Raw genomic sequence first — 27,312 nt, forward strand, 5'->3', positions numbered from 1 at the left:
GGGCTCTTTCATGTATGATTAAACTCAAATATACGCCTCAAATATCTTACGTACCACTGAGAAGTCTCTGAAGTATTAGTAGAGCTAACAACACATCAATAGTTCGATGGACATGCACAATAACAATGTAGAGTTCCGTGTTACAATTTACAAGTATCTATTCGTGCAAATAATATGAATAATTTAATACTAATAAAATTTATAATTTTATATATTTAATATTTGCAAAAATTTAAATATAAATTATATTAATTGAAATAAATTTATTATTTTTTTAAAAAATAATTATTATTAGGTATAGTGATTAAGCAAAAATAATTTTTTTTTTCAATTAAGCTTTTCAGAAGTGTTTTTTCCTAAACGATATTAAATTTAACTTATATTTGCTTTTTACTTTTTCTTTTTATAAATACTAATCAATTTTAATTGTCCTACAACTTTTCCTAAAGAAAAAAAAAAAAAATTTGGCCGGAAGTTTCGCGCGTCACCCAACGCGCTCGGGCACGTAATCCCATATAAGAGGTGCTGGCCCGTATACAGCAAACTCAAGCCCGGTTCTCTCTCCTTAAACCCTCTCTCTCTCTAAAACCCTGTCTCTCTCCCTCTTCACAAGAATCTAAAGCCCACCCCGTAAATTCGCCGACTAATCAATTTCAACGCAATCGTCATTCAGGTTTCATCATTTCTGATCGTCAAATGTCTAGATTATCGAAGCTAAATGCGTCGAACCCGAAAGTTTGGTTGGTGATCGGTGTGGGCCTTGCCGGAGTTTTAATCCTCGCTGAGGTCCAACGCCGTCGGATCACAGCCAAGAACAACTTGAAAGAAGATTTTGGTGCTTTTATCGAACGTTTTGAACTTCTTCCATCTCCTCAGCCTCCTCCGCCCGCCGCTCGCCTGCCGCTCTCCGGCCTCAACTTTGCCGTTAATGACAAGTATGTGATCATTGTTTTCTTTTGTTATTCACTTTTGTCGCATTGTTTTTTGGTGTGGGCCGTCTATCTCAAATTTAATTGCATGGTTGACTTAGTTTTCTTGGTTCAGTGGGGTTATTTTCAACTGAAGATTTGATGGGTACTAATAATTTGCCTGGTCTCTCTTGAAAAGGCGGGTGTTGTGAAAGGACTGTCTCTTGGAAAAGTTTACCGTTGAAAGTCCCATATCGGTTCGAATGCAACTCCTGGAAGTTAATAGACGTATTACATTAGCTTTTTGGTGAAGTGATACTGTCTTTTCAAATAAAATGTTGGGCTGCATGATTAGCTGAAAATGATTACTTAAATTCTTAGACGATGGAGTAAACCAGATTGGCATAAAATGTCGTTCCAGGAAAATTGAATCTATGGTTTTGCGGCTTATATTCTTGCCTTTAAACTTATACCTATTTGTGACTATTCTGTAGCTTTGATATAAAGGGCTACATAACGGGATATGGAAGTGCAGATTGGAAGAGGACACATGTGGCAGCAGGGAAAACTGCTGTAGTGGTGACAACATTGCTAAGGAGTGGAGCTGCTTGCTTGGGCAAGACAGTCATGGATGAGCTTGGTTTTGGGTATATTCCTTTTTTCCTTGAATTTAGCTCTTCTTTTACACGGCATTTGCTGACTCAATGTTACAAAGGTACGTTGAGAATTTGAAATGTCAATGTCTGTGCAAACTTGATTCTGTAAGGATGATAAAAGTGTATCCTGCCAAGATGAGGTAGAAGTATTTTACTGTCTGGTACAAACTCACTACATATGCTTGGCCTTCGAGGTTACGTTTATGGGGGAACTTGCCATACCCTTCAATCTTTCTTTACTCTTCTTGTTTCTTTGGGGGAATGGGGGGATGGGGAGCAGAAGGTTTGTGGGTGGGTGGCCTGATGTGGAGTCTCAAGGAAGCGACTGATTATTGTTCTTGGCCTATGTTGCAGGATATTAGGTGAAAATAAAAACTATGGAACTCCAATTAATCCAGCAAAGCCATCTCATGTTCCTGGAGGCTCATCTAGTGGATCAGCAGTTGCTGTTGCTGCCCAGATTGTAGATTTTGCTCTTGGTATGGTATTTTCTTCCAGATAAATTAAATTCCAGTGTTTTTTATTGTTTTAAATGTCTGCTAATGTTATTTTTCTAATCAAGGTTTTATGCATTTTTTTATTTTTTCTTATGCGATTGGGGGGCATGAAGAGGTCCAAGTTAAAAAAGAAAAGAAAATGAAGTTGATGGAAGAAATAAATATGGAACTAACTCGATATGGTTTACAGGTCAATATAACTATTCTATCTGCAACAAATAATTCATTTCTAAAAAATGATTGAATGACAACAAATGTTAAGAATCGAAAGTTTGATAGTATCAAGATTCTCAAAGTATCAATTCATGAGTTTGTAAAAATTTTAACAGTTTCATTTCATAATGAAGCTATTATTTCGATATACAAAGAGTGCTATAGATATTTGTATACATGCATACGTATAAGAAAGGAGGGGTGGGGGCATCCAAGTTATCGAGAGATAAACTAATTCAATACTTTTGAACAAGCATGGCCTATCAGCCTAATTTTAAAGCATCAATAACCACATTTCTTAGGTTGAGTTTGAATTATTTTTTTGGGTAAGTGGCATGTCTTCTACCATGAAGGTTTTGTTTGCATTTAAATACATTTTTCAGGCGAATAGACACCTCTGGCAGGGATATATTTGAAGTCTATGAATAGTTTTAAACTATATCACCTGTACACAGATTTTAATAATCAAGCTCTTGTTTCAAACAGGGGTCCAACTTCTTTTCTTTTCTCATACTTTTTTGTAGTTCTCTTTGACATTTGTTTCGGTTCTTGCTCCAGCCTATCTAATGAGTGTAGCTTGAGGATTAATGTATTTGTAGGCTTTGTATGAAGGGTATGGATTTTTTTAGAACCATCTACAATATATTCGAAGATAGTTGTACGACAAAACTGCATTTTTCTTTTATACCTAATCTACCTTATGTTATATTCATAATTCATCTATTACTCCTTCACCCCAGTTTTCTTTTCTGGAGACTCTTCACACTCACTCATTTATACAGCTGACGCGTGAACTGAGTTCCTTACAAAACAAAAACATACAATCTTAAGTTCTTTAGAATGACCACGTTATTATTTCAGACAGTTGTTTGATGCTATTATGTTTATCTTACAATTATGGTTCCATATTGTTAGGTTTATTCTATAACCATCTGGCGTTTATCATGCTTGCTTCTTTTGCCATCTACTTGTGCAGGTTTCATTAGATATGATCTCCTCAAAGATGTCTCTTGTGTTTATGAATTGCTTTAGCTTTTCAAATTTTTGCATTCTTATAATGTAAACTGATATTGTAGGTACTGATACAATTGGTTGTATAAGAGTACCAGCATCATTTTGTGGCATCCTTGGATTCAGACCGTCTCATGGAATTGTGTCTACAGTTGGTGTGCTGCCAAACTCCCAAAGTTTGGATACTGTTGGTATGCAATCATCGTTAGACTGCAATTTTGGAAGTTTCAGATTCTCATATAGCTTGCTGCTTCTTTGAACGGCCAAAACTAGTGCATAAAAGTGAATTAAGATTGGCATAGTAGACTCAAGTTAAGTAGATATGGTTTCTGAGCTGGTTTTCAAGGGCTTAAAGAGATATAACAGTTGGAAGCTACATTTCATGGTTAAGATCGTTTTATTGTCTTGGATACTTGACAGCAACACCCGTATTTAATATGCTTGTCTTTCTAGATGCAAGTTTTTACTTAGGCAGGCCATTATTGCATGTGATGGCTGTAGAAATTTCTTTTATTTTCAGTAATTAATATGGACACTATAACAACACTGCTTTAGGATGGTTGGCTTCTGATCCATCTGTTTTGCATCGCGTCGGACATGCTATACTGAAGTTAAATCTGTTGGAACCTAAAAGGACGCGACGCATAATTATAGCTGATGATCTGTTCCAGCTTTCCAAGGTTCCCTTGCAGAAGACTGTGTATGTTGTAAGCAAAGCAACAGAGAGGCTATCTGGCTGTAAGTGGTTTTGTTGGTGTGATATGAAATACTTTTCTGCTTGTAATGATTTGATTAATAAAATTTCAAACTACTATTTACAATATTGTCCTGATTAATTCTAAAATTTGTGGCCCAAAATAACAATTGAAAATTTATGGATTTCCTTCCATTGTTTTTATTTGCAGACCAGACGCCTAAGCATATGAATTTTGGGCAGTACATTGCTTCAAATGTTCCCAGCCTAAAAAGTTTCCATGAAGAATCGGAGAAACTGCAAATTGGAACATCTACTTTGAGAGCACTATCTTCTGCGATGCTTTCTCTTCAGAGGTATCGCCCAAATAGTTGAATATTTTTGCAACATGTATCTGGTCATTCAGCATAAAAAATTATGTTATCTTATACCTTGATGCATATGTGCTTATATTTTGAGCTTTTGGAAGTAAATTTATTCCCCCCTGTTGTGGAGGGAGGAAAGGGGAAAAATTCAGTTTGTCGCACAAGTATCAAGTTTTGGCCTCCCTTTTCCAATCCAAGCATGGGTTTTCTCTGACTAGCCTATTTTGCGTTTCAGATATGAGTTCAGGACAAATAATGAGGAGTGGATTAAATCAGCCAAACCCAAATTAGGTCCTGATGTCTCCAATTGTGTGCGGGCAGCAATAAACGCCACACAAGAGGATGTCAAAAGCCTATATAAAGTTAGAATGGAAATGCGGGCTACTGTACAAAGTCTGTTGAAGGTATATTAGCTATTTCATTAGAATGGATCCTTTCTCCATGTTGCATGGTGGAGTTGTGGTTATCCTTCGAAGTTCTTAGGGATACTGAAGAATCTGCTCTTTGTTTTTCCGGAGGTATGGGTTCCGGTAAAACCATGATTTGGTTGCAACATGGATCCATGCCAAATATTTTAGCACATTCATCTTTCACCTAATCTTGGAGTGTGTGCAGCACGGTAGAACAGGTCTAATTGTCTGGAAAATCTAAGTGTAGATATGTTTCCTGTTTTGCAGTATGAACTTATAAGTATGGTGATTGTGGTCATGCTTGCCATCATAAGCTCGAATCCCACTGAAATTTTGACCACCATCAAAGTGATAGTGTAAAACTGGAATGAAGCAGGGCAGTTATGATCCTTACCTCAAGTTGATCAGTAGGACTCCTTGAAGTAATACAGAATCTTTAGTATCCAAGCACTGCTCATTTTTAATGCAAACTTTATCTGCTATAGCATTAGGTGTCTGTTGGATAATAGCTGTATTTATGACTGTTTAGGAGCTATGCGACACATTGTACTGTTTATCTACAGTATAGTGGCTAAAGTAAAAGAATCAGATCTCATGAGAAACAGCTGTATTTTTCAATTGTCCTGGTTACCATCGAGATGGATCGGTATCTAAATGATGAAATTGTGCAGAGGTCTGATTAGTGTCTGCTTAGAAGAAGGTTTTGAAGGCCTCTGTAAAGATGAGCTTGATGATTCTGAATTTTATTTTGCATTCAAGTTGATCTTACACTCTTTATTTATTGGACCTTTGCTTATGTTGAATAAACTTTTCAATCACTTTTCGCTCTTGGTTACTGTTTTCTGTCTAATTGGTTTTATTCTCTTCTTGATTTTTGAAGGATGATGGGATATTAGTTATTCCCACAGTGGCTGATCCTCCACCCAAGCGGAATTCCAAGAAAGGTCTCCCTGCTGAGTACCTCGACCGAATGAGTGCTTTGTTGAGCGTTGCAACTATGTCTGGAGGATGCCAGGTAATCTATATAGCAAGGTTTAAGTTGATTGTCAGAATTCTTGCCCCTTGTACTCAAACTTCACTAAAGAACTTTAAACATTATGATGCCTCACCCACACTCTCTCACAGTCATGGAATTGTCTTTTTCCTCCATAATGTTCAGGTTGCCATTCCATTTGGGAAACATGACGAGTCTCCAATTTCTGTCTCATTTATTGCATCACATGGGATGGATAAATTCCTACTTGATACTGTCTTGGATATGCATTCTTCTCTCCAAGAAGAAGTCAGCGTTGTTTCCAGTTTCTCTCCATTGCCATATACCAACGGTAACATGGATGCTGCTGAACTTCTTAAGGAAAAGGTCTAGTTCTCTTCTCATCAACTAAAATTTTCCTATACTTTTTACCTTTGAAACTTGTTCAGTTGTTCCTAATTATTCTTGCGATCTTATCAAAATTTGATCAAATGGTGAAGTGTCATTCTTTTGTGATGTTAAATTTTCATCATTGTATCTGCTTTCGTGAGTTATTTTTCGTCTTCTTTTCTTAAAACTGGAGTTTGCAGTTAATTGTACTTATGAGGGCTCATTGAAGACTTGGTTTCTTGTTTGGCTTGCATCGTGGATCAACTGTCGTCCCTTTCCAACAACTGTGCCCCTTTGTCTGAATAGGGTATCAACATAATGTTAACCTCTTTACACTTTTTCCAGATAACATACTGAATCTCTGAAACTGGGGCCCATGCTAGATCCTACTCAGAAGAGGAAAAGAAGAAACAAAACAAAAGGACTGGACATAAAAAAAACTCATGACTAACTATAAATATGTATCAATTATCACACTTACTGAGATGATCAAGCTTCGAGGAGTGATAAATGGCAATGACTATACCTTAGGTTTGAGGCCCTAGCAACAAAATCCACTGCATAATTGGTGACATAGGTATTTGGAGCTAAGTTCACCAGATTGCTTTCCCGGAACCATTCTTTTCAGGTTTTAAGTAATGGAGAGTGTCTATATTGGGATTTAAATCAGATATAAAACCTTTATCCTGTAACCTCTAAGTAACACTCAATTTTTCTCCTTTGTCACACTAATATTACACATGTTGGAGGTGGGATGTATGCGTGAATGGTTTTTCTTTTGATAAAAAAATGTATTGTTCAGAAGTTCTTGTTTCATTTGTTAAAGATAAAATCTTGTGTAACATTCATGGAGTTGTTGAATTTTTGTAAGTGCTAGCTTGCTAATTTACCCACAAATAAATAAATAAAGCAAGCCAGAAATGCTTCCACTACCTGTATGTGTTTGCAGCTAGTAAGCTTGATCATCCAGGGAGTGCAGTATCTCTAGATTGGAACTGCTTTATAGTTATTTTTTCTCTGTTCCATGTGGTTCATGATTGATATCTTTTGTACATATTAGTATTTACCATATTTTGTTACACTGTTTTGTCCGTGGTGTTGTATGACTGATAATCTCTTCCATGGTTATATTTTCTGTATTAGGTGATGCATGCCTTCTGTTTATATGGTGTTTGCCTAACTCTTGTTTCTTTTTCCATTTTTTCAATTTGCAATGCAGGGCAATGCTGCATATAAGGGAAAACAGTGGAATAAGGCTGTAAGTTATTATTCAGAGGCGATAAAGTTGAATGATGCAAATGCAACTTACTATTCCAATCGGGCAGCTGCTTATTTGGAGTTGGGATGGTTGGTGACATCTTATACTTTGTACAGCAGTCTTTTCTTTGTGAAATCACTTTTGGAGACATTTTTTGCTTACGAGTAGCTTTTTGCAGCTTTCAACAAGCTGAAGAGGATTGCAGTAGGGCGATATCTCTGGATAAGAAGGTGAGAGAAGCATGCCATCCTTTTCCCCCTGTACACTAATCGTTTGTCATTGTTCCATGTCTTCTTATTTTCTCACTTCCAAAATACAAGAGTATGGTATCATTTGCCTATCTCCTCTCACGTTGCGTTTTTAGCTTTTAAGTGGATGGGGTACAAGCTCCTTCTGCCAGAATTAGGTGATTGCTAACCGCTTGTTGCATCTCTTTTGCTTATTTAATAGATGTTAACAGGCTCATTTATGGAATTATGATGAAAGTTCCATGTTTGATCACTATTATAAAATGCTCTTTGAAGTATATGTTGCATGATTCTGGCACTTAATTATTGAGTCTTTTAATTGTTTTGGATGGATGTCTGCTAGTAGCATATTGACCGAGGGACTATTTTCACCCATTTTGTGCTGTCAACCACGTAAAGGCAACCCAATCTGTCATAGTTAGCTGCATTTTTATTATCTATATGTTGCTATTTTCTTTCTGAATCACCAATAAGGAACTTATTGGTTCATCTTTTGCATGAAAGCCTGATGGGTGGTTTCATTGGCATTTAAGTGTAGCGTAGCTGACATAGTTTTGTTCTTTTGCTTTATTAGTTGTTTATATTGAGGTACAAGAGAAAGAAATTAAAGGTTTTGATTGCAAAAGCACCCTAAAGAACCCTCTGGACTGGAATGATCTAACGATCACTTTGCTTCCCCTATCTGCAGTATGTGAAGGCCTACTTAAGACGAGGTACAGCTAGAGAATCATTACTTCTCTACAGAGAGGCTCTTCAAGGTCAGCAAACACTTGCAAATCTGATTTATTATATGATAATACCATACATGCTAATGAATTCAGCTCTAACCATGTTGCTGCTATTCTTTCGGAAATCTGCCTGCCTTCTAGTGGATCTAAGTTTTGAGTATCATTGCCTTACTAAGTCTTTACTCAATAGATCTGCTCTTGTGAACATAATCTGGAACTCTGAATTATTTGTTGCCGACTGCTGAGCCTCTAGTCAAATATGAAGTGGACTAATAAGTTCTATGGATGATTTTGAAGTTGTACATTTGAAAAATTCTTGTTTTTACCAGCTTTATATTGTTACATACAAACTTGAGTTGGGAGTTAGCATAGAATTTAGTCTGCTGCACAATATCATCTGTCTGTCGTATCATTGTGAACTGCTGGAAAGCTGTTTATGCCAGAACATGTATCAGATCTGTTGGCTTGTGGTTGTTTGTCTGACTTGGTATGTTTTTAGATGAGAGGTACGCCCCGAATTTTCCAGTCGTCACTAGATACAATCACTAAATCTTATTTCACTTTTGGAGAATGACTACTTAATTTCACTCCATCTCTTGTCTGTATTTTTGTAGCATCTTCTCTTGGTTTTCTCATGCATGTATGTGCACCTTGCAGATTTCAAGCATGCACTTGTTCTTGAACCGCAGAACAAGGTTGCCAGTCTAGCTGAAAAGAGACTAAGAAAATTGATCAGTTGAGTTTTCTGCCCTTATCTGATACTTGTTGGTGAAATAGAACGGAGATGTGACATGGAATACAGAAGAGCTGTTGTCTTATACACCGATTCTTTGGGGAAACGTCTGAGAATTGGATTAAATCAATTCAGCCATTTGATTGTAAGATGTGTATATCTAACGGATTTCAAGAGAAAATAAGTTTGGAGCTCTGCTTAGTTGTGAGAGGTCAGTCCCAAGTTTTCCTTACGCTAACAGATGTACGACATCTGCAAATATTTCCTCGGGTTTTAGTCATGTAGAACACGTTCACTTTCCGGAATTCTATCAAGCATATCCTCTAGTCCTCATGTTCTTTTCTATTGACTTGGGGCTTCATGAATTCCCAGCTTGTACAGACGTTTTTAGCCGTTGCTTACACTTGCGCTGTTGCTTTATCCCTGCTGCTTCAGTGTTTGGAATAAGTGGCCGAACTTTTAAGGATTGGACTCTATTATCTGATTTTGTGTTGTAAAGATCTTATATTATATTTTTTGTCATATTGATATGCCATGTGTTATTTTTTTAGAATTAACAAATATTATTAAATTAAAACTGTAACATACAATTGCGATGCAAGCTAATTGTGTTGGTGTTTTGTGATACAAGAATTTTCAGCAATTCAAAGGGGTGTATTAAAAAATGATGATTTTGTAATTACTGATACTGCCTCCTATTGAAGAAGAAAACAAAAACTAAAAACCTTGAGAATTTGAACAAAATGACTTTATATAAGAAAATAATATTTTCAGGAACTAAAGAGTCGGGTTCTGACATGAATGAAAAAACTGTAAAAGACAAGTAATACTGAAAACTTACAAAGGCTATTTTGAACTATCTTGAGAAATAATACAGTTCCAAACTATTAAGAGCTAAGATATTATGCCTGAATCTAAGAACTTTTTATTGGTACTACTATGTCAGGGAAGAACTATATAATTTCCTGATTGATACATTCCGTGTATATGTATATAATTTCTATTTTTGGCGAACTATATATTCATTTGTATTGGTATAATAATAATATAGTATATAGAAGAGAGAATGAAAATAGATAGGCGATCTTGAACTAGAAATAGAGCGAAAGAGACGGCGACATGCACAAACATGTTCCATTCCCCCCCTCCATAAATCATGTTGGCAGCCCATCAATCCTCTTGAGCGTAAAGAAGACATCCATGCGCACGAGCATCTCCAATATTCCCCTTCGAGGTAATTCTACTTTCATTTCATACCCCCATTTTCTTGATTCAAAATGATCCCATCTCTGTTTGTCGGAATTGCAATTGCAGCGGTGCAGGGGCCTTGGGCGGTTCAATAATACACATTTCTGAAAATGGCCAAATGTCTGAGCTTCACGGGATCTGCCGACTTTCTCTACCGGAGCTTCTTCTCCTATTCCGGCCTCCGTTCCGTCAAAACTGACTTCCCTGATGGCACCACCATGCACTGTTGGGTACCCAAGTCCCAAAAACTCTCCAAACCCAACCTCCTTTTGGTTCATGGATTCGGCGCCAACGCTATGTGGCAGTACGGCGACCTGCTCCACCACCTCATGCCCCGCTTCAACATTTACGTCCCGGATCTGCTCTTCTTCGGCGACTCCAAGACGGAGCGCCCCGAGCGGACCGAGGCCTTCCAGGCGCAGTGCGTGATGCGCCTCATGGAGGCCCACGGCGTCCACAAGATGAGCTTGGTGGGAATCAGCTACGGCGGGTTCGTGGGCTACAGCATGGCGGCGCAGTTTCCGGAGGCGGTGGAGAAGGTGGTGCTCTGCTGCACTGGGGTGGTGTTGGAGGAGAAGGATTTGAGGGAAGGGTTGTTTGAGGTGGCGGACTTGGACGAGGCAGCCAGCATTCTGATGCCGCAGACGCCCGAGAAATTGAGGGAGTTGATAAGGTTCGCCTTTGCTCGGCCCCTCATTAAGGGCGTTCCTTCCTATTTCCTGTCTGATTACATTGACGTAAGTTTTCTTCCTTTCTTGTGCCAACGCATGTTTACTACATTACGACTTGAATTGAAATTTTGGAGCGCTGCATTGATGGTTAGCCTGTAAATTGCTTCTAAAAAAATGAATATTCGTTTTCAGACAACGAGGTCTACATATGTTCTTGTAATGAGTAATGATGTTTCGTTTCATTACCAGGTTTTCTGTACAGATCATGTGGAGCAAAAGAAGGAACTGATTCAAGCTCTAATCAAAGACAGACAGCTCTCCAAAGTTCCTCGGATAGAACAGGTCTCAACGTCGTACCTTCTCTAATTCTTTTGTTTACCTTTGACCTAATGTTTATTCCTTCAAACATTCATTTGACGAATGCCCATAAATTTTGTTCTCTAACAGCCCACATTGATAATATGGGGAGAGCAGGACAGAATATTTCCAAAGGAGTTGGGCCACAGGCTCGAAAAGTAAGGACAAACCTCAGTACATATTTTGAACATTTCTTGAAAAAGTAAACGAACATGTGAGAACTGACTGAATGGGTCCCTCCTTCTGAACTGTGTCTGAACCAGAATAGTCGACATGAAACCTTATTTCGCGTGAATATATATTATTTTAGTTTCTTGATTTTTGAACGTAATATCTACAGGCACATAGGAGACAATGCGAAATTGGTGATGATCAAGAATGCAGGACATGCAGTGAACATTGAGAAGCCAAAGGAGTTTGCCAAGAATTTGAAATCGTTTCTGATTGATTCGCGGTTGTCTCCACGATCCAAGAACCCGTCTCATCGGCACAGACACTTCCTCAGCTGGCCTAGCCAATGACACCTTCCTCCCCAGATTCATCCAACAAAATAAAAAATAAATTGTTTATAAACATTAATGTTGTATTTCCATTCCATTTTTCTTTCCTTATTTTCCCATTATATTTATTTTATTCGTACAAGTTTTTACTGCGTTTGATTGCTTAGGTGTAGAGGACCTTGAATTGCTGCTAGTTTCAAGTTGTATTCTTTTTTCTTTTATTCAACACTTTGTATGCAAATTTTTCTTTGTTTTTTCTTTTCCAAGTTGTTCTCATTAACGAATATTTGAGTTTACAAATAGTCAAAATTATAACGAGCTCTCTTAAGATTGACATAATTACGAATACTACATGTTTGAAAGATTATCAATACCCTCCGTGAATAGAATATCTATTTGATTTTTGTAAATATTTTAAATTTTTGTTATATTTATTTATTACATGGAAAAAAGAAAAACCACTAACTTGTCAAAATTGTAACCATTGAATATGCAGAAATACAAATTTACTGAAGAGGATGGTTATTTTTATGAACAATACAAAATATATTTGACAACATTTTACTTTACATATAATTTGTCAATTAACCTACAAAAATATTCTCCTTAATAAATAGAATAAATAAATCTTATATAATTAAGACACCTTTCTGGCAGTGGTTGTATGATTCCCTTGTCCTCATACGGACCTAAATTGCTTGCAAACGTTGTCTGAAAGGGTTGAAATTAAATTATTATTAAAAATAAAGGACCAAACATACAATTAACTTTTCTTTTTTTTAAGAAAAAATTATACAGTCCACTGAAAGAGCATTGCATTGCATGGTGACTAAACCCATAACTAGTTTTCTAAGGTACACTGAAACCATGCATGCTGCCTCTATTTTATTTAATATTTCTCATCTCCTCTAATTGTCACATCAATAATAATTTCTTCATTCTCATTAAAAATTATTTTACAAGTCAATATTGGCTGATTGATGAACGTTGTGAATTATATATATACATATATATATATATATATATATCCACCCCACAAATCCACCAAAAATATACTATTATTTCCCCCACTTTGTGCAAAAATATTATTTATATGAGTTTAATGTAATTTGTTTCTTTGTTCTTATTGATTGAATCGATGTATTATTTAGTTTATTGAAATATTAGTATAATAGTATAACTATCGCTTAAAAAAAAATAATTGCATATTCCAAAAACGATTATAAGTTAAACTTTAATTTGTCTCTTCTAACATTAATTGATTGGTTGTTTTAAATTATAAGTAGTTGTTTAATGTTGATTGCCATTAAATCTTGTAGATAAATGTTTTTGGTGTAAATTTGTACTATAATTGATTCAATAAAAAGAAATTTACAAGAAAAGTATATGTATGATTACAAGTTTCATGAAGATTAATTAATATTATAGTGCTTACACAAATCTGACTGAACCTAATCAATCACACAACAAGTGTGTGATTTGCCTCTTTTTTTTTTATGTATATATTAATTACATGACAAATATATTACACTTATTAGTTCAAATTTGATTAAATTTGATTTTGGGCCCGAATTTCCCATATTATTAAGATTGAAAGAGGTTGCCTATTGCTTAAAATCATGAAATTATGAATTTAAACCCCACCTTATAAATAAGCAAGTTTGTCGTATTTTTTATTATTATTTATTAGCTTATAATTATGAATTAAATAATTATATAGTAAGTTGCGGTACATACTATGTATGTGTATAACTTTTAAAATAAAGTATTTATCTAAATTATATTAATAAGTTTTTGGTAATTAAAGAACCTACAAATATACATAAAATAATAAAATTAACATGAATATTTGATTTATGAAAAGTAGAGAATATAGATAATAACGAACACACAAAAGGGCATTTTGTTGGGGTAACTCTGGACAACCTACGGCACAAACATAATGTTTGAATTTATTTTTTAAGTATTTTATTTTGTATTTTGAAAATAGAGACAGAAAAATAGAGATAAATAAGTGTGTGTTGAAGATAGATAATATATTTGGATTTGTATTTTGTGGTAATTTAAAATATTTTAAAATAAGAGGTGCAGGTTTGATGTTGAAATTTGGGAGACAAAAATTACTGTTTATTGTCAAATCATATGTCTTATATATATATTTTTATATATAAATATTGTATTTTTAGGTGACATAAATAACTGTTTATAGTCAAATCATATCTCTTTTATATTATATATGTATATAAATATATATATATTATATAGAAAATTGAAAATAAAAAAAATATAAATAAAATATAAAAATATAAAAATAAATATTAAGTGTATTTTTATTTTGTCTCGAAAAATACAAAAACATAAATCCACCCATTGAGACCATAAATACAAAAACATTTACGACTCTTACACTTTACTACTTGTCCTTAGTTATAACCCATAAAACAAACCCACCAATTCAGACCACACGCTTTTAGAAAAATATTGAAAATGTGAGTAATAATAACAATAGTATATAAGAAGAGAGCAATAAAGACAAAGGGTGTTATTAGTCATCATATTGACATCAATAATGGAGAATTCAGCTTCCGCCGTAGCTCCTCTGCTGCTCAGAAATTTTCTTACTTCAATTTTCATCCTTGCAGACAAATCCCTCTTTTCCTTGTCCCAGAAATACAAGCTTCTCCAACTCCTACGTTCTTTTCTTGTCTCCTCTTTTCTCTTCTTTCTCAGCCTTTTGCCGGCTTTCTTCTCCTCTCTCAATCCTTCTCTGGAACCCCACCACCACTCCTTCAATTCCGCCAGAGATGATACCTATTCTGGCACCGGCGTCGGTACTGACGCCGCCGGCCGTGGCAAGGGTGGCGGGTCGGGGGTTTCCAGGGCGTTGTCCCAGCTGTTGCTCATAATGAATGATATTCCGGTCAGTTCGAGGAAATACGAAGTGGTTCGATCATTAGCGGAGAAGCTCATCGATGAGAATTTATTACAAGACAATCGAGCCTTGAGGGAGGTTAACTGCGCCGTTCTCTCCACGGCTTTTGCCACCTCTCTAAGCCAGCTCGAGGCGGAGCAGCGGCGGACGGGTGATGGTGGCGGGTCGGGTGTTTCCAGGGCGTTGTCCCAGCTGTTGCTCATAATGAATGATATTCCGGTCAGTTCGAGGAAATACGAAGTGGTTCGATCATTAGCGGAGAAGCTCATCGATGAGAATTTATTACAAGACAATCGAGCCTTGAGGGAGGTTAACTGCGCCGTTCTCTCCACGGCTTTTGCCACCTCTCTAAGCCAGCTCGAGGCGGAGCAGCGGCGGACGGGTGATGGCGTGGTGGTGGGTGGTGCCGAGGAGAGTGATTCGTATGTTTGTAATAGGGTGAGCCGTTTGATACTGGGGGTTAAGTATTTCGGACGGCGGGCGTGGTGCTACGCCAAGTCGAGGAGCGATCCGAGTCGGTCCGGACGCTCGGCTGAGAAGCTGGCTGCAGAATTGCTGTGGCTGGCTCAGAAAATGGCGGCGTCTGGCTGCGCTGAGGAAGCTGTTTGTAAGTGGGCTTCTGCGTCAAACTTGGCTTTGCTTGCTCTATCGGCTGAGCCGCGACTTCAGGGTTCCCTCGTCAAAGTCTCCGGTAAATATTTATTTATTTATCATTGGTTAGTACTTATGTCTTGTAATGTTCTCAGTATGCAGTCAACATTAATGGAATATACTTTTTGGCATTCAAGCACGTATTAGAATAAAAACTTTTCTTTTCCTTTTTTTTTTTTTTTTGAGAAAATTTGGACAAATGTACATGATTTTTATACATAATTCAATCAATCAGAAAAAAAATTATACTACTTACTTAATTAATATTTTTGATAATGTGAGCCAACAACATAATTGATAAGATAATCTACTTATATAAATGAATTTATGGCTTTCTTGCAGCATTCTTGATCAAGGAAGCAAAAGAAATGGGCAAAGACAATGGAAATGGTGACGAAACAGACTCACCCTTTGAGCAACAACACATCAGACATACCAAGATGAAATTGTTAATGTCGTGGCTACCATTGTTGTGTCGTGCGAATAACGGCACTGATGCACCAATCCTGAGTTTGGGGGAAAGGGCGGAGTTGGAGAGGACACTAGAAGAGATCATCGCAACTTTGGATGAAGAGGAGCAAGAATGGGTGTTGTCCCTTTGGCTCCACCACTTCACCTACTGCCCCGCCTCCGATTGGCCCAACCTCCGCTTGTGCTACACCCGATGGTACAACGCCTCCCGTGCGAGCCTTATGCAATCCATTGAAGAGACGCCATAGTTTAAATTTTCTATTTCAAATTCTTATTTCGATTTGTATTCTAAAAATTTTGATCGATTGAAATATATATCACTCAAGATCGTGGAATAGTTCATTAGAGGAAATTCGTGTAAATATATGTATGTTAGCTAGGAGGAAATAAATGGTGGTAGAAATTTGGTAATGTTTGTCAATGATGAGATGGTCAATTCAATTAGCTAGTCATCATTGTTGACATGTCTTGTAATAAACTTACCGCTTGAAATACGGGTAGCAATGTATATGGTTCTAAGTCAATTCATCTTATAATGTTTAACAAATTCTTTTTTTATTGAATATATGAATACGGAAATTTATTTATTAAAATTGAACTCCTACTCAGTATTTATATTTTGGTCTCTTCAACTAGAGATAATTTTAATGTTGTGCTGAGAAGAACTCGAAGATTTTTTTATAAATATTTTTAAATGTTATATTTAAAAGACATCTCTCTCCTGGATTTTTATTGATGCTATGTTCAATAAATCAGAAGGTTTTCATCAGTGTTCTCTTCAACAAACCAAAAGCCATGCACGCGGTAGCTCCGGTTGTGGAGCCAAAAGGCCTCAACCATTTCTTTTGCTTGCTTACAACACAAAACACAAATGTGATACAATTGAATTGATCATAATACTCTCTCTATGTTCTTTTTTGGAGCATGAATGAGTGGATTACTCTGATAGTAATTCACCAAGGCGAGCAATGTATGTTCGTGGTTTGCACAAGATTTGGATCAAGATCTAATGGAGAAGAATCTTGAAGATGTTTGTGGATGATCTCGAATTAACACGAAAGATAATGTGTTCGTGATTCAATTAAGGCATGAGCTTGTAGACGAGCTAGATTCGAATACGTGGATTGGCATACTTCCGTTGTTAACATTCAATTTGATCTACAATTATGTATCTTTGTATTAATTAATTAGCATGCACATATATCATTTTATCATATGTAAAATTAATTTATGAGATAATTATATAAATTATCCATCATTATTTTCCTATAGATATCATAATAAGACACACAACTAGCTAAAAGTTCGTAAATAAAATTTGACCACAATTCAAAACTCCATCAGAGAAAAGAAATACTTTATTATATTAAATCCAATCATATTCAATCAAACTCGTTTGGAATTCAATTTAAGTTTGATTCATACTTTAAAATCCGTATTAGACTGGACCCATTATAAATCCAACTCAAACTCAATTATTCTTTCTTATAGCATTCTTGATGAAGAGATGGAGGAAGATGATGAAAATGCGGATAGAACAGAACATCAGACGGAGCAAGAAGAAATTGGTGATGTCGTGGGCTACCACTACTGTGCCATGCAAAAGACGGCATTGGTGCGTCGAACTTGAGTTTTGAGGAAATGGATGAGGTGAAGAGGACGAAATAATATCTGAGTTTGGATGACGAGTAACAAGAATGCGTGGTGTCCATTTGGTTCTACCATTTCTCCTATTGCCCCGCCTCCGACCGATCCGACCTTTACTATTGCTGCAGGTTGCTGGTACGACGCCTCCCGTGCGAGTCTCTTGCTGGATTGATTTTGCTGTGTCAATGCGAGGCTCTATAATATGAAGTCGTTTTTTTATGAACTCCGATTACATGCATGCTTTCTGATGCAGCAGTTGAATTGAATCCATTAGTGGGAGATCCGATTATTTTGAAGTACAACGTTTACATTTATTCTGAATTTAGTTTAGCACAGAAATTAGATAAGGAAAAATACAATTGAGCTCTCTCATGGAACAAAATGTTTTGAGTAAATGTCAAATGTCTCTGATGAGGACAGTTGAGGCACCTGAAAACATACCAACATATCAAATGGTCAGTTCCTTTTCAGTGGGCTGAGAAGCTGGAGTTTGGACTTTGGAATATTCACCAACTATTTACGATGATGAGGTATTTTTCTGTTGAAATATTTTTCATCCCCTAATGTAGCTATTACTGTGAATATTATGTTCGTTTGTATTAGGGTTGTTATTATTTCATCAATTTGATATTGGGACTAAACTTTTTATCTCTGTTTTCATGGTTATAGGGAAAATATGATACTTAGTTCATTCCTTCTTAAGGAGATTTGGGTGGTATACAATCGAATTCAAGTTTCCATCATATTTACCTGAAATAGGGATTTGATTTATCTCTGCAGCAGTTCCATGATTAATCAAATCCAATATATATTAGGCTAATTAAGATGAACTGATTCCAGTTAGCAATATGAGCTTGTTAGTTCCTCGTGGATTGAGCAGAATTTTGGAGGCACACAGAGGATTTACTTAAATAGGATCTTGTCCTGCGTTGAACTGTTCTTAAATAAAAATAAGTCCCAGTATTTTGCTTAACGGCTGCATTTTAATATATGAATGGAAGCTTAAGTAAAATATAAAGAGCATATAAGGTCTACAAATAAGAATCATTTGTGCAGGATCAGACGATACCTGTCGCAACTTTGGGTGCAAAACTTTCTTCAAGAGAGATGTAACTGGACCATTTAGATGTCCTGTTTTGGTGTCACGAATTGTCTGGCGCATGGCATTTAGTAAACGACCATATGTCAGTCCCGGCTCGTTCTGTGCTGCTTGAATGAAGCTGTATGTCATGGCACCTGTTGCAGCATTGCCAGAAAGGGCCTGTACAAGTATGAAGTACCAGTGGTAACAAGGATTAAGAAGAAAAGAACAACTTTCTTGATCTGTTAGTTTGAATTTCTATTTGTACCCTGCATTCTCTGGAATTGCAGTTTTTTAACGATCCTTTGTCAATACTGGTTACGCCAATAACTCACCATAACAAAGTAAGTTGCTCACTTGAATTGCATTGCCAGAATACATCTCAGTTTATTGACATTGGAGAAAAATATGGCATGCACATCTTAAGAGCACTTTGACTGCTTGATATCCGAATTTACTTGACTCACAATAGAAAAGATTTTCTTTTGCTTGTTTGGTTCCTATTTCAAATGGAAAGGTATGAGTACAAATAATCCCTTTCCATAAGCATTCTCCTCTCTTATCTGTCATGTCTTATGTTTATCACATGTGATTCCATTTTCCATTTCTCATCCAATTTTTAGGCTGTAGTTATACGAAATCTCGGTATTAAGTAAAGTGAAGTTGCATGTACTAAACAATCCATTGGAAGTCATGAATTAAAGTGGTCAGATAATATCAGGGGAATTGTCAAGGACATAATTTTCTCTTATGGCCCCTGTAGGAAAGGAGAGTTAATTTCTCACCGTAGTATCCACTGAAACTTGGTGATCATCACAGGCGCTAAGACTTACTGCCAGTCCACCACTGGTACCTTTATAAATAGCAGACTGGCAACCATGATTTTGCCACGTATAGTTTCCATCCCTGCAGGATAAAAGAACAGCGCCATAATTTTAAGTTTCAGTTGGAGTTGATTAATCATAATGCTGACCTGTCCATTCTGCAAACAAATGGTAGATCAAGGATAGTGCCACTATGGCATGCATCTACTATTGCATGGAGTCTGGCTCCTTGAGGTAGTGGTCTCACAATGGTGGAGTTGATCTCATCATCCAGTATTGTTCCCTCAGTCTGATGGTCAACAGGCCATAACATTTCATCATAGCCATCAACTTCATCCATGTTGAAGTCAAGTTGTTGTGATCCATGACCCGAGTAGTGAAATATCAATGAGTCCCCTGATTGGCAACCTTGAACCAACCACTTCAAGGCTTTTCTGATGTTATTCTTTGTTGGGATTAGGGAAGGATCCGACTCTTCTTCTGCATATTCATCAGAATCAGAGTGTTCGTTGTTGGTACACTAGCTAATGAATGTTCCCCTTCCTAAAACCATTCATAAAAAGTTGCAGTTGCCAAGTAATCTCAGAATGCTTTGGTATTTTGAATGATCGTTGAAAGGTTAGACCTAAATTGAAATAAAAAGGGAAGGGAAGCAGAATACTAAACCTGACTTTGTAAAAATAATGGCCCTCATTTACAGATTCTTCTGGAGGCTAGTGTCTACTAGAGCACCTTTTGGTCTTTTTTTAAGCTATGGCATATGATGTATACTGCAATTGCTAGCTATTTCCTTGTTGCATCTACCCCCTTAGTGAAAAAGAATTTGAGTTGGCATTGATCACCACTTATGTGCTGTTTGAAAGAAGTGACTTGACAGTAAATTTTGGTGATGTAGGTGAATATTTGTACTGTGCTTGATTTGTAAAGAGAGAATTCAGAAAGCTAGTTAATGCTATCTTACCAGTAAGAACAAGTATGCAGTCGCTTGGAAACCCAAGCTTCTGAATCAGGAAATATCTCATACACTTGACGTCATTGACAGTTCCATTTAGCCTGTACTTCTGGCCGTTGTAGCTAACACCACATAACACTGCTCTCTTACTCCCGTGTGCTGAAAATGGAACCATAGATGGTGAAGGTCTGGCTTGAGGGTAACAACCAAAACCTGATGTCCCTGATCCAGAGGAGTTATACATTGTTGCTACCATCATATTAATACTGTTGGATGCCGTATTTAGCAGATCCTTCAGCCTGCTTGCCCCATGGCGAAAGGAGCTGTGGGCTTGAACCAAAGGATCATTGGACTGAATGCGGATGACGGTTTGACATACTGCACAGTGAATAGCATGTGTGTAGGGAGGCACCATTATTTGGACTCCACAATAACTGCATCTCACTCTCTTGCTTGCCATTTCCATGTATGCATTTCCTGGGGATAGAGAGCATTAATGTTGTATATATATTTGCTTTATTCCACCACAGTAGAGAGTGTGGAATCAGATTCATTCTTTTCTCCTGGTGTGTAAAGATGCCAATACCATATTGCTTCTTATTTGGTTTGTATTTTAAACACTTCGATTCTCCACGATGTTCGATATTAATGAATGATCTGAAGTGATTTGAGTATTTTGAAACATCCATGTTGTAAGTTCATGGAATACTGGGGGGTTCAGAGAGATTTCATGTTCATTAAACAATAGGAGATTAAATCTTTCTAGAAGATGAGAATTATTTATTTGATACTGTAGATAAAAGCAGCATCTAACAGCTCAACGTGGATCAGGTTCTGACTAATATAACTAGAGTAAATTTCTATACCAGGTGGGAAGAAAAGTAAAGGTGGTCTAAATTCTCCACTTCTGAAGATGCTATTTTGGAACCCTGCAGCATATTGTGTTTGCTTGACAGTAATAATTATACCAGATCTTTAAACTAATTCAGATTGTGATTACCATACTATTATTCATTTAGGATGGTTGAATTTTATGGTGGTTTCAAACAAAGAAAAAAGTAGTATTGTAGGATCATTGACAATGATAAATTGTTCCTGTGGTGTCAACACAGAATGATGGAGGAAAATTTTCCAATTCATCAATAATAGACAATTTCTACAGTTCTGTGAGTTCTGTTCTCAACTTGTAAAGCTCCAGTGTTTAGAATATCTAAAGTAGTTGGGTTAGTTATCCCTGAAAATGGTATGGAATTAGCACCAAAATGACTGTCTTTGCTTTCAGTTGATTTTTCAACACATCTTTCTCCTAAATCAATGATATTGCCGCTATAACAATATATAATTCTGTATCTCCTTCTCTTATATAATCAAATGGGCTGAATGTTACTTTAACATTGCCGAAACGTTTAGTGTTGGACAAGCTTGTTGTGGCCATGCTTATGAATTTATTTGGTAATTCATTGCCTTCTAATATTTGCATCTTTGCATGTATACGGATTCATGTGTTCAGTGCTGGCTCTAGGCCATTAGCCATTTACCATTAACACAAAAAAGTTTTGAATCCTATGGTGATCATTAGACTTGATTTTGCTATTTCAATGCTATGTTCAAATATATCATTAGTTTTTTTACTTGAAGCAGAGTAACTTTTTGTTGCGTAGACAGAATATATCTAAAGTTAGGGGCAAGCTAGCGTTTGTTCGATTGAAACAGACTACTTTGTTGTTGGATCTGATAGGATGTATAAAGCTAGGGGCAACCGGTTATTCGATTGAAACAGAGTACTTCGTGTGTTTGGACCTGACAAGATATCCAAAGTTTCACGGAAAAGGGCATGTGTTCAAAGCTTCTGACAAGTCTGATTTATGCCATGTCAGGTGAAATTATTCTTTAGTTTGTTGCACCAGATGCATTTTTGTTTGCAATTTGATATTATTTTTCAGATTGTCGATTTTTTCATTTACTTTAAGTCTTTGTATGTTTTGCATGTACTATGCGATTAATTTGACAACTTTTACTTTGGTGTACATTCAAGGAATCTGAACATTGTTTGAACTTCTGTGGGATTAAAGGTTTAATCCTCAGAACATGACAAAAAGTTCTAAAGCTACATGAAAACAATAGGAACGCAAATGTGATTGGTTTGCAGAGCTTGAGGCTTGCCCCACCAAACCCTATAATAACAAGGTTGAAAATTAAGTTATGATATGACATACTTAGGGATGTAAATGCTATGTGTTTGGCATTGTACAACTAATGGCCTATTTCCCCACCCCTTGTACAACTAATCATATAGCCGTAATATCAAGGTATGCATTCTTTCTCCTTGCATCACCGTCAGCATAATTTGATCCTGAATACTTCTATTTCATTGACTAAAAAAGTTTGTGGTTTGGCATATGAAAATATTTGAAACGTATGAAATAGGTTCTTGACATGTTATTTTCTGCTTTCTGGTAATGTTATGTTGGCATTTATGTAATTTGTATGTGTTCATCAGCAGTTAGTTAGCACTAAAGGAAATCATGATAATGATCTGTGTGCATCATGCATATAAAGCAAACGGAGTTGCAGACATATATCACAGGCCTATGCCAAGTTAAATTATAGCATACTATCCATGAAACTTAACACACTGAAAGCAAGCAGTAAACATGCTTCTTTATTCAAAGCAGCTAACAGGCCTGGAAACGACAGCCTATACACTTTACAATGTGAAAGGCTTTGAGTGAATCTCGAACTTGTGAGAAGAGGACAGTTGAGGTTCCTGCAAACAGAAGTAAATTACCATTATTTAAGATAACACAGATTATGTTTTATATTATCTTAAAATCCGTAAAGCAACCTAGTAGTTTATCAAGTAAGAATCACATTTGTTATAATTATTTGCAATTACAAATTGGTTTTGCACGTGAATTTAAATACCTATTAAAGGAAATTCATTCTGATGTGGATATAGTTATAAAAATTGTGAACCTGTTAACTGAAAACAAAAGGCTGAATGATAGTGAAAGTTGACAAAAAAGATAATGTGTTAAGTACAAATACAATTGTTTGTTTGATTTGCTAGGGTTATTTATATCTTGATCAAGGTTCCTAAGAAATAGTTTCATCGTCACCTCAGGGAGTTGGAAAACTTTGTCTATAAAAGATACGAACTTAATTTGGTTATGAATATGTACTGTATTCATATATATATCCATTATTTTCATTATTCTCAAAACATGAGATTAAGTTGGCAGCTGGCTGCTTGGTGTAAGAATAAGAGCAAAAAATTGTATCAAAGCATACCTGTGATAAGTGGGGTGCATCTCTGCTCAAGCCTACTTGGTCTCGTGCTGCATTTATTCTATTGTGCAGGAAAATGAGTAGACGTCCGTAAGTTAATCTTGGTTCTTGTTCCAAAGTTTTGACAAAGCTGTAAGTTAGGGCACCTGTTGGAACACCTGTAAAAGCCTGAACAAACATAATGTTACTCAACCTACTTTTCATTGCTAATGCTTATTCTGTGCTGCCTGGTTATTTTTACTTTAAAGCCTACTAACTTGTTGCATGTGGTCGATTCTATATGTTGCTAGATCTGATGCAGAAAATTTCTAGCCCATTGACACTTAGCATAGAGAATACCAAATAACCTTTTTTGATGCCTGATTGTAATTGATACAAAGTTTATGAGATGACATGACTTATCAAATCAACATGGTACATCAGGGTTAATACTAATGCTGGAGTTCCACTGAAAAAGATACTCAACAAATGTAGAAAGATGGTCATATTTCTATAAAGATTAGTATGCCAATTGTGTCTTCTCGGGTTGCCACTATGATATATATTTAAGGATCTTGTGAATAAGATTATTCTCATCATTTATTCACACAATAAGTATCAAATTGAGGTGCCTGTAGGCAAACATATCTATATTGAATGGCAAAAAGACATGGCAGCATTTGTACTTTTATAAATTTGGAACCTGTTTAGCAATGGCACTTTTGGTCGAATTCTCCAGCAAATGTCAATGAGGAGGTACATATTAAGTATAAGGGGCACAAGGTTGAGTGCTTGGTGTTTTTTAGTACTATGGCAGAAACTAATGAACTCCCTAGTTTTAATTTAGAGCAGCTTGGTTTAAATGAGAATAAAATAAACTAATAAAGGAAGAAATAAAGAATCTGACTACCTACCGTGGTATCTCCAGAGTTTTGATGATCATCGCAGGCGCTAATACCGATTGCAATTCCCCCACTGGTACCTTTGTATGCAGCAGCATGTGGAACACGGTGATCCTCCCATTTGTAATATCCTTCCCTGATTATAGGATGAGCCACGTTACTTGATTGATGATTGAGGTGATTCCTGCAGTTACTAAATTTATTTACAGAAATTCTGACCTGTTCATTCTGCAAACATTTGGAAGGTCTAGAAAGGTTCCACTGAAGCAAGTGTCAATAACAGAATGAAGTGTTGCTCCGGTCGGTAGGGGCCTAACAATGGTGGCGTTAAGTTCATCATCCAGTATCCTTCCCTCAGTTTCATAGTCAACAGGTAATAAGCACTCATCATATCCATCAAGCTCGTCCCCATCACGGTCTACCACTTGTGATCCATGACCAGAGTAGTGAAACACCAAGGAATCCCCAGCCTGGCAACCTCGGACGAGCCATTGCAGGGCAGCTCGGATGTTCTTCTTTGTTGGAATACGGGAGAAGTCCTCTTCTTCTGCAATGCGTTTTGAAAGTGAAGAATGAGATACCAGGCACTAGTTATGCTTTAAATTTTTTGCTCTATACAAGATAGAGTGGGGATCCAATTGCCTTTTAGTTATCTATGTAATCAGTAGTTACAAGAATTATATCGGAGGCAAGAGTTGTGGAGCTCTATATGGTATTTACATCATGTACCTGATGCGCGATACTTCAATGGATTTGGCGTAGTATAATACTGACATACTAACATTCCATATTTTAAAGTTTCATACCTCTAGCTGGTGCTTATCAAATAGAGCTGATTAAAACTCTTTGGTTGATTGCTTTTTAAATGTTCCTTTTCCAATTATGTGCTGCCTGAGTTGTTCCATAAATACATTTATTTGATATGAACATTAGAGTTGCCACTTCTAGGTAAAAGCCAATATGGATTCCACGTACACATTGCTTTTACAAGTTCTTTTCAGAAATAAGTTAGCTCTTTTGATATTTGAACTTTTGCACATACTCACAAATAATTATGTATGCATTTCCTGAGTGATGCAGGCACTACCTGTTAGCACAAGGATGGAGGAGTTTGGAAACCCAAACCTCTCAACCAGAAGTTTTTTCATGAATAACACATCATTGATGCTGCCATCAAGACTCTGTTTGTGTCCCTTGTAGGTAATGCCACATAGAACAGCTCGTTTACGTCCGTGTGCAGGAGGAACACGTAATTGTGTAGGAGGAGCACGTACTTGTAGTTGTCCTGGATAAACTCTGCCCACGTTCACTGGTTGTTGAGGTCTAACATAAACTGCATAACTAGGGTTAGTCACATGCTGGTTGTTAGATATGAAATTGATATTACCATTTGCTCCAGGTGGCCTGTAGCCGTTACCGTTGCTCTGGAATTTTGTGACACGATTACAGGCCGGACAACGTAGAGTTTGTGCCTCAAGTTGCACCAGAGATGGCATCCCACACCACCTACAGTTGATTCTCCTGGTTGCCATCTCTCTGGTTTCTTGTAACTCTTTGGAGTGAGAGGCAACAGTAAAATTTATATTGGATGATCTGAGTTTCTGCTAGACAATATCTTCTTTAGTACAATTATGCATTTTATACATGTCACTCAATGCCAGGGTAGTGTTAGAGAATTAGATTCGAGCCTTATTTCTTTTCATGTGACGCATTTAAATAATCATCAGGTAGATGGGAGAATAATACCTCAAGGATTGGTTTTAATTGATGCAAAGCAAATCCTAAAATTTGCTCCTAATAAAGGAAGACTTTTCTCTACTTTGGAGGAAAGAGGTTAATAATGCAACGGCATCAAACTCTTGACCATAATAATTCTGGTCTGTTGATATGATTCATATTCATTTGCCATATGAATTCAGAGGAACCCAATGATTTGCAGCCAAATGATTCAGATTGTTGGATTAGAATGTGCACAGTATATAACGTATTATAAGTATTTTGTACGGTATATGATGTTGTTCCAAAGTCCTTAAATAGTATTGTCTATTATTGCTAGGATTTCCAGGACTAAAAGCATATCAAAGACTCAACCTTCAGCAATTTGAAAGATCCAGTGCAAGGTAGGTCTTCAAGGATATGAACTGTTTGTGTTTTCAGATGACAAATGGTAGAATTCGAAGATTCTGATCGAGATTTAGTCCATCGTGGTGGTGATGGTGACTTACTGTGGATAGATGCCTATTTGATCAGGTGTGGCTAGAGGCATATATACCCACGTCCTGGCGTGAAAAATCAGCAATTGTTTTTGGACATACATGATGCGGTAGTTATCAGGGTAGCACCTTTCTAGGAAAAGAATCAGACAGCTTCTATCCACTTAGTAACAAAACCTAACTGGAGTTGTGGACATCTATATTACACATGTGGTTAACTATTTTGCTTTATGAGATAATACACAAATCTAAATGGCTAAAAAAACCCTTGTTACTTGTGCATGAAATTCGCCAAAAGATACACGAATCATTTCTATCTCATGTCCAATTCTCCAGTGCTAAGGAACTTTTGTTGCATGATTGGTCATAATTCATTCCTAGTCTGCAGTATTGGCTAGCTTTTTACACTGATATTTTAGTTTGAAATAAAGATGTTATCTATGTATTACCGCAGGGTTATGTGTCGTATCATGAGAAAAGACCTGTTTATTGCTTTCTTGAAAAATTTAATC

General features: G+C 36.6%; 5 protein-coding genes across 8 annotated transcripts; 3 read left to right on the top strand and 2 right to left on the bottom strand.

Annotated features, from left to right (window-relative positions):
- Positions 534-9,568, top strand: LOC105169229 (outer envelope protein 64, mitochondrial). The gene is made up of 13 exons (XM_011089587.2): positions 534-935; positions 1,403-1,555; positions 1,919-2,043; positions 3,351-3,476; positions 3,841-4,023; positions 4,191-4,335; positions 4,580-4,748; positions 5,635-5,769; positions 5,914-6,114; positions 7,337-7,464; positions 7,554-7,605; positions 8,312-8,381; positions 9,009-9,568. Exons 1-13 carry the CDS (start codon positions 697-699, stop codon positions 9,089-9,091), a joined length of 1,809 nt encoding a protein of 602 aa, XP_011087889.1. The 5' UTR covers positions 534-696; the 3' UTR covers positions 9,092-9,568.
- Positions 10,115-12,119, top strand: LOC105169230 (uncharacterized hydrolase YugF). The gene is made up of 5 exons (XM_011089588.2): positions 10,115-10,318; positions 10,399-11,069; positions 11,253-11,345; positions 11,451-11,518; positions 11,701-12,119. Exons 2-5 carry the CDS (start codon positions 10,443-10,445, stop codon positions 11,879-11,881), a joined length of 969 nt encoding a protein of 322 aa, XP_011087890.1. The 5' UTR covers positions 10,115-10,318; positions 10,399-10,442; the 3' UTR covers positions 11,882-12,119.
- On the top strand, positions 14,367-16,470 carry LOC105169231. 2 transcript variants are annotated; one of them, XM_020695922.1, is made up of 3 exons: positions 14,367-14,949; positions 15,181-15,483; positions 15,786-16,470. In XM_020695922.1, exons 1-3 carry the CDS (start codon positions 14,430-14,432, stop codon positions 16,160-16,162), a joined length of 1,200 nt encoding a protein of 399 aa, XP_020551581.1. In that variant the 5' UTR covers positions 14,367-14,429; the 3' UTR covers positions 16,163-16,470. The 2 variants fall into 2 exon arrangements, with proteins under 2 accessions (XP_020551581.1, XP_020551580.1); XM_020695921.1 differs by having other exon boundaries at positions 14,371-14,718; positions 14,950-15,483.
- LOC105169232 (metacaspase-1) lies at positions 17,355-20,914 on the bottom strand. Its single transcript, XM_011089590.2, has 5 exons — positions 20,428-20,914; positions 19,616-19,946; positions 19,428-19,548; positions 18,631-18,822; positions 17,355-17,990 (listed from the first exon to the last, which is right to left on the bottom strand). The coding sequence occupies exons 1-5, from the start codon at positions 20,882-20,884 to the stop codon at positions 17,931-17,933; spliced, it is 1,161 nt and encodes a 386-aa protein (XP_011087892.2). The 5' UTR covers positions 20,885-20,914; the 3' UTR covers positions 17,355-17,930.
- On the bottom strand, positions 22,942-26,211 carry LOC105169233 (metacaspase-1). Of its 3 annotated transcripts, none has more exons than XM_011089592.2 (6): positions 25,975-26,211; positions 25,675-25,920; positions 24,807-25,134; positions 24,600-24,723; positions 23,710-23,874; positions 22,942-23,185 (listed from the first exon to the last, which is right to left on the bottom strand). In XM_011089592.2, the coding sequence occupies exons 1-6, from the start codon at positions 26,117-26,119 to the stop codon at positions 23,126-23,128; spliced, it is 1,068 nt and encodes a 355-aa protein (XP_011087894.1). In that variant the 5' UTR covers positions 26,120-26,211; the 3' UTR covers positions 22,942-23,125. The 3 variants fall into 3 exon arrangements, with proteins under 3 accessions (XP_011087894.1, XP_011087895.1, XP_011087893.1); XM_011089593.2 differs by having other exon boundaries at positions 26,005-26,210; XM_011089591.2 differs by having other exon boundaries at positions 25,675-26,211.

Source organism: Sesamum indicum, linkage group LG8 (genome assembly GCF_000512975.1).
Source record: "Sesamum indicum cultivar Zhongzhi No. 13 linkage group LG8, S_indicum_v1.0, whole genome shotgun sequence".
Classification (NCBI taxonomy): domain Eukaryota; kingdom Viridiplantae; phylum Streptophyta; class Magnoliopsida; order Lamiales; family Pedaliaceae; genus Sesamum; species Sesamum indicum.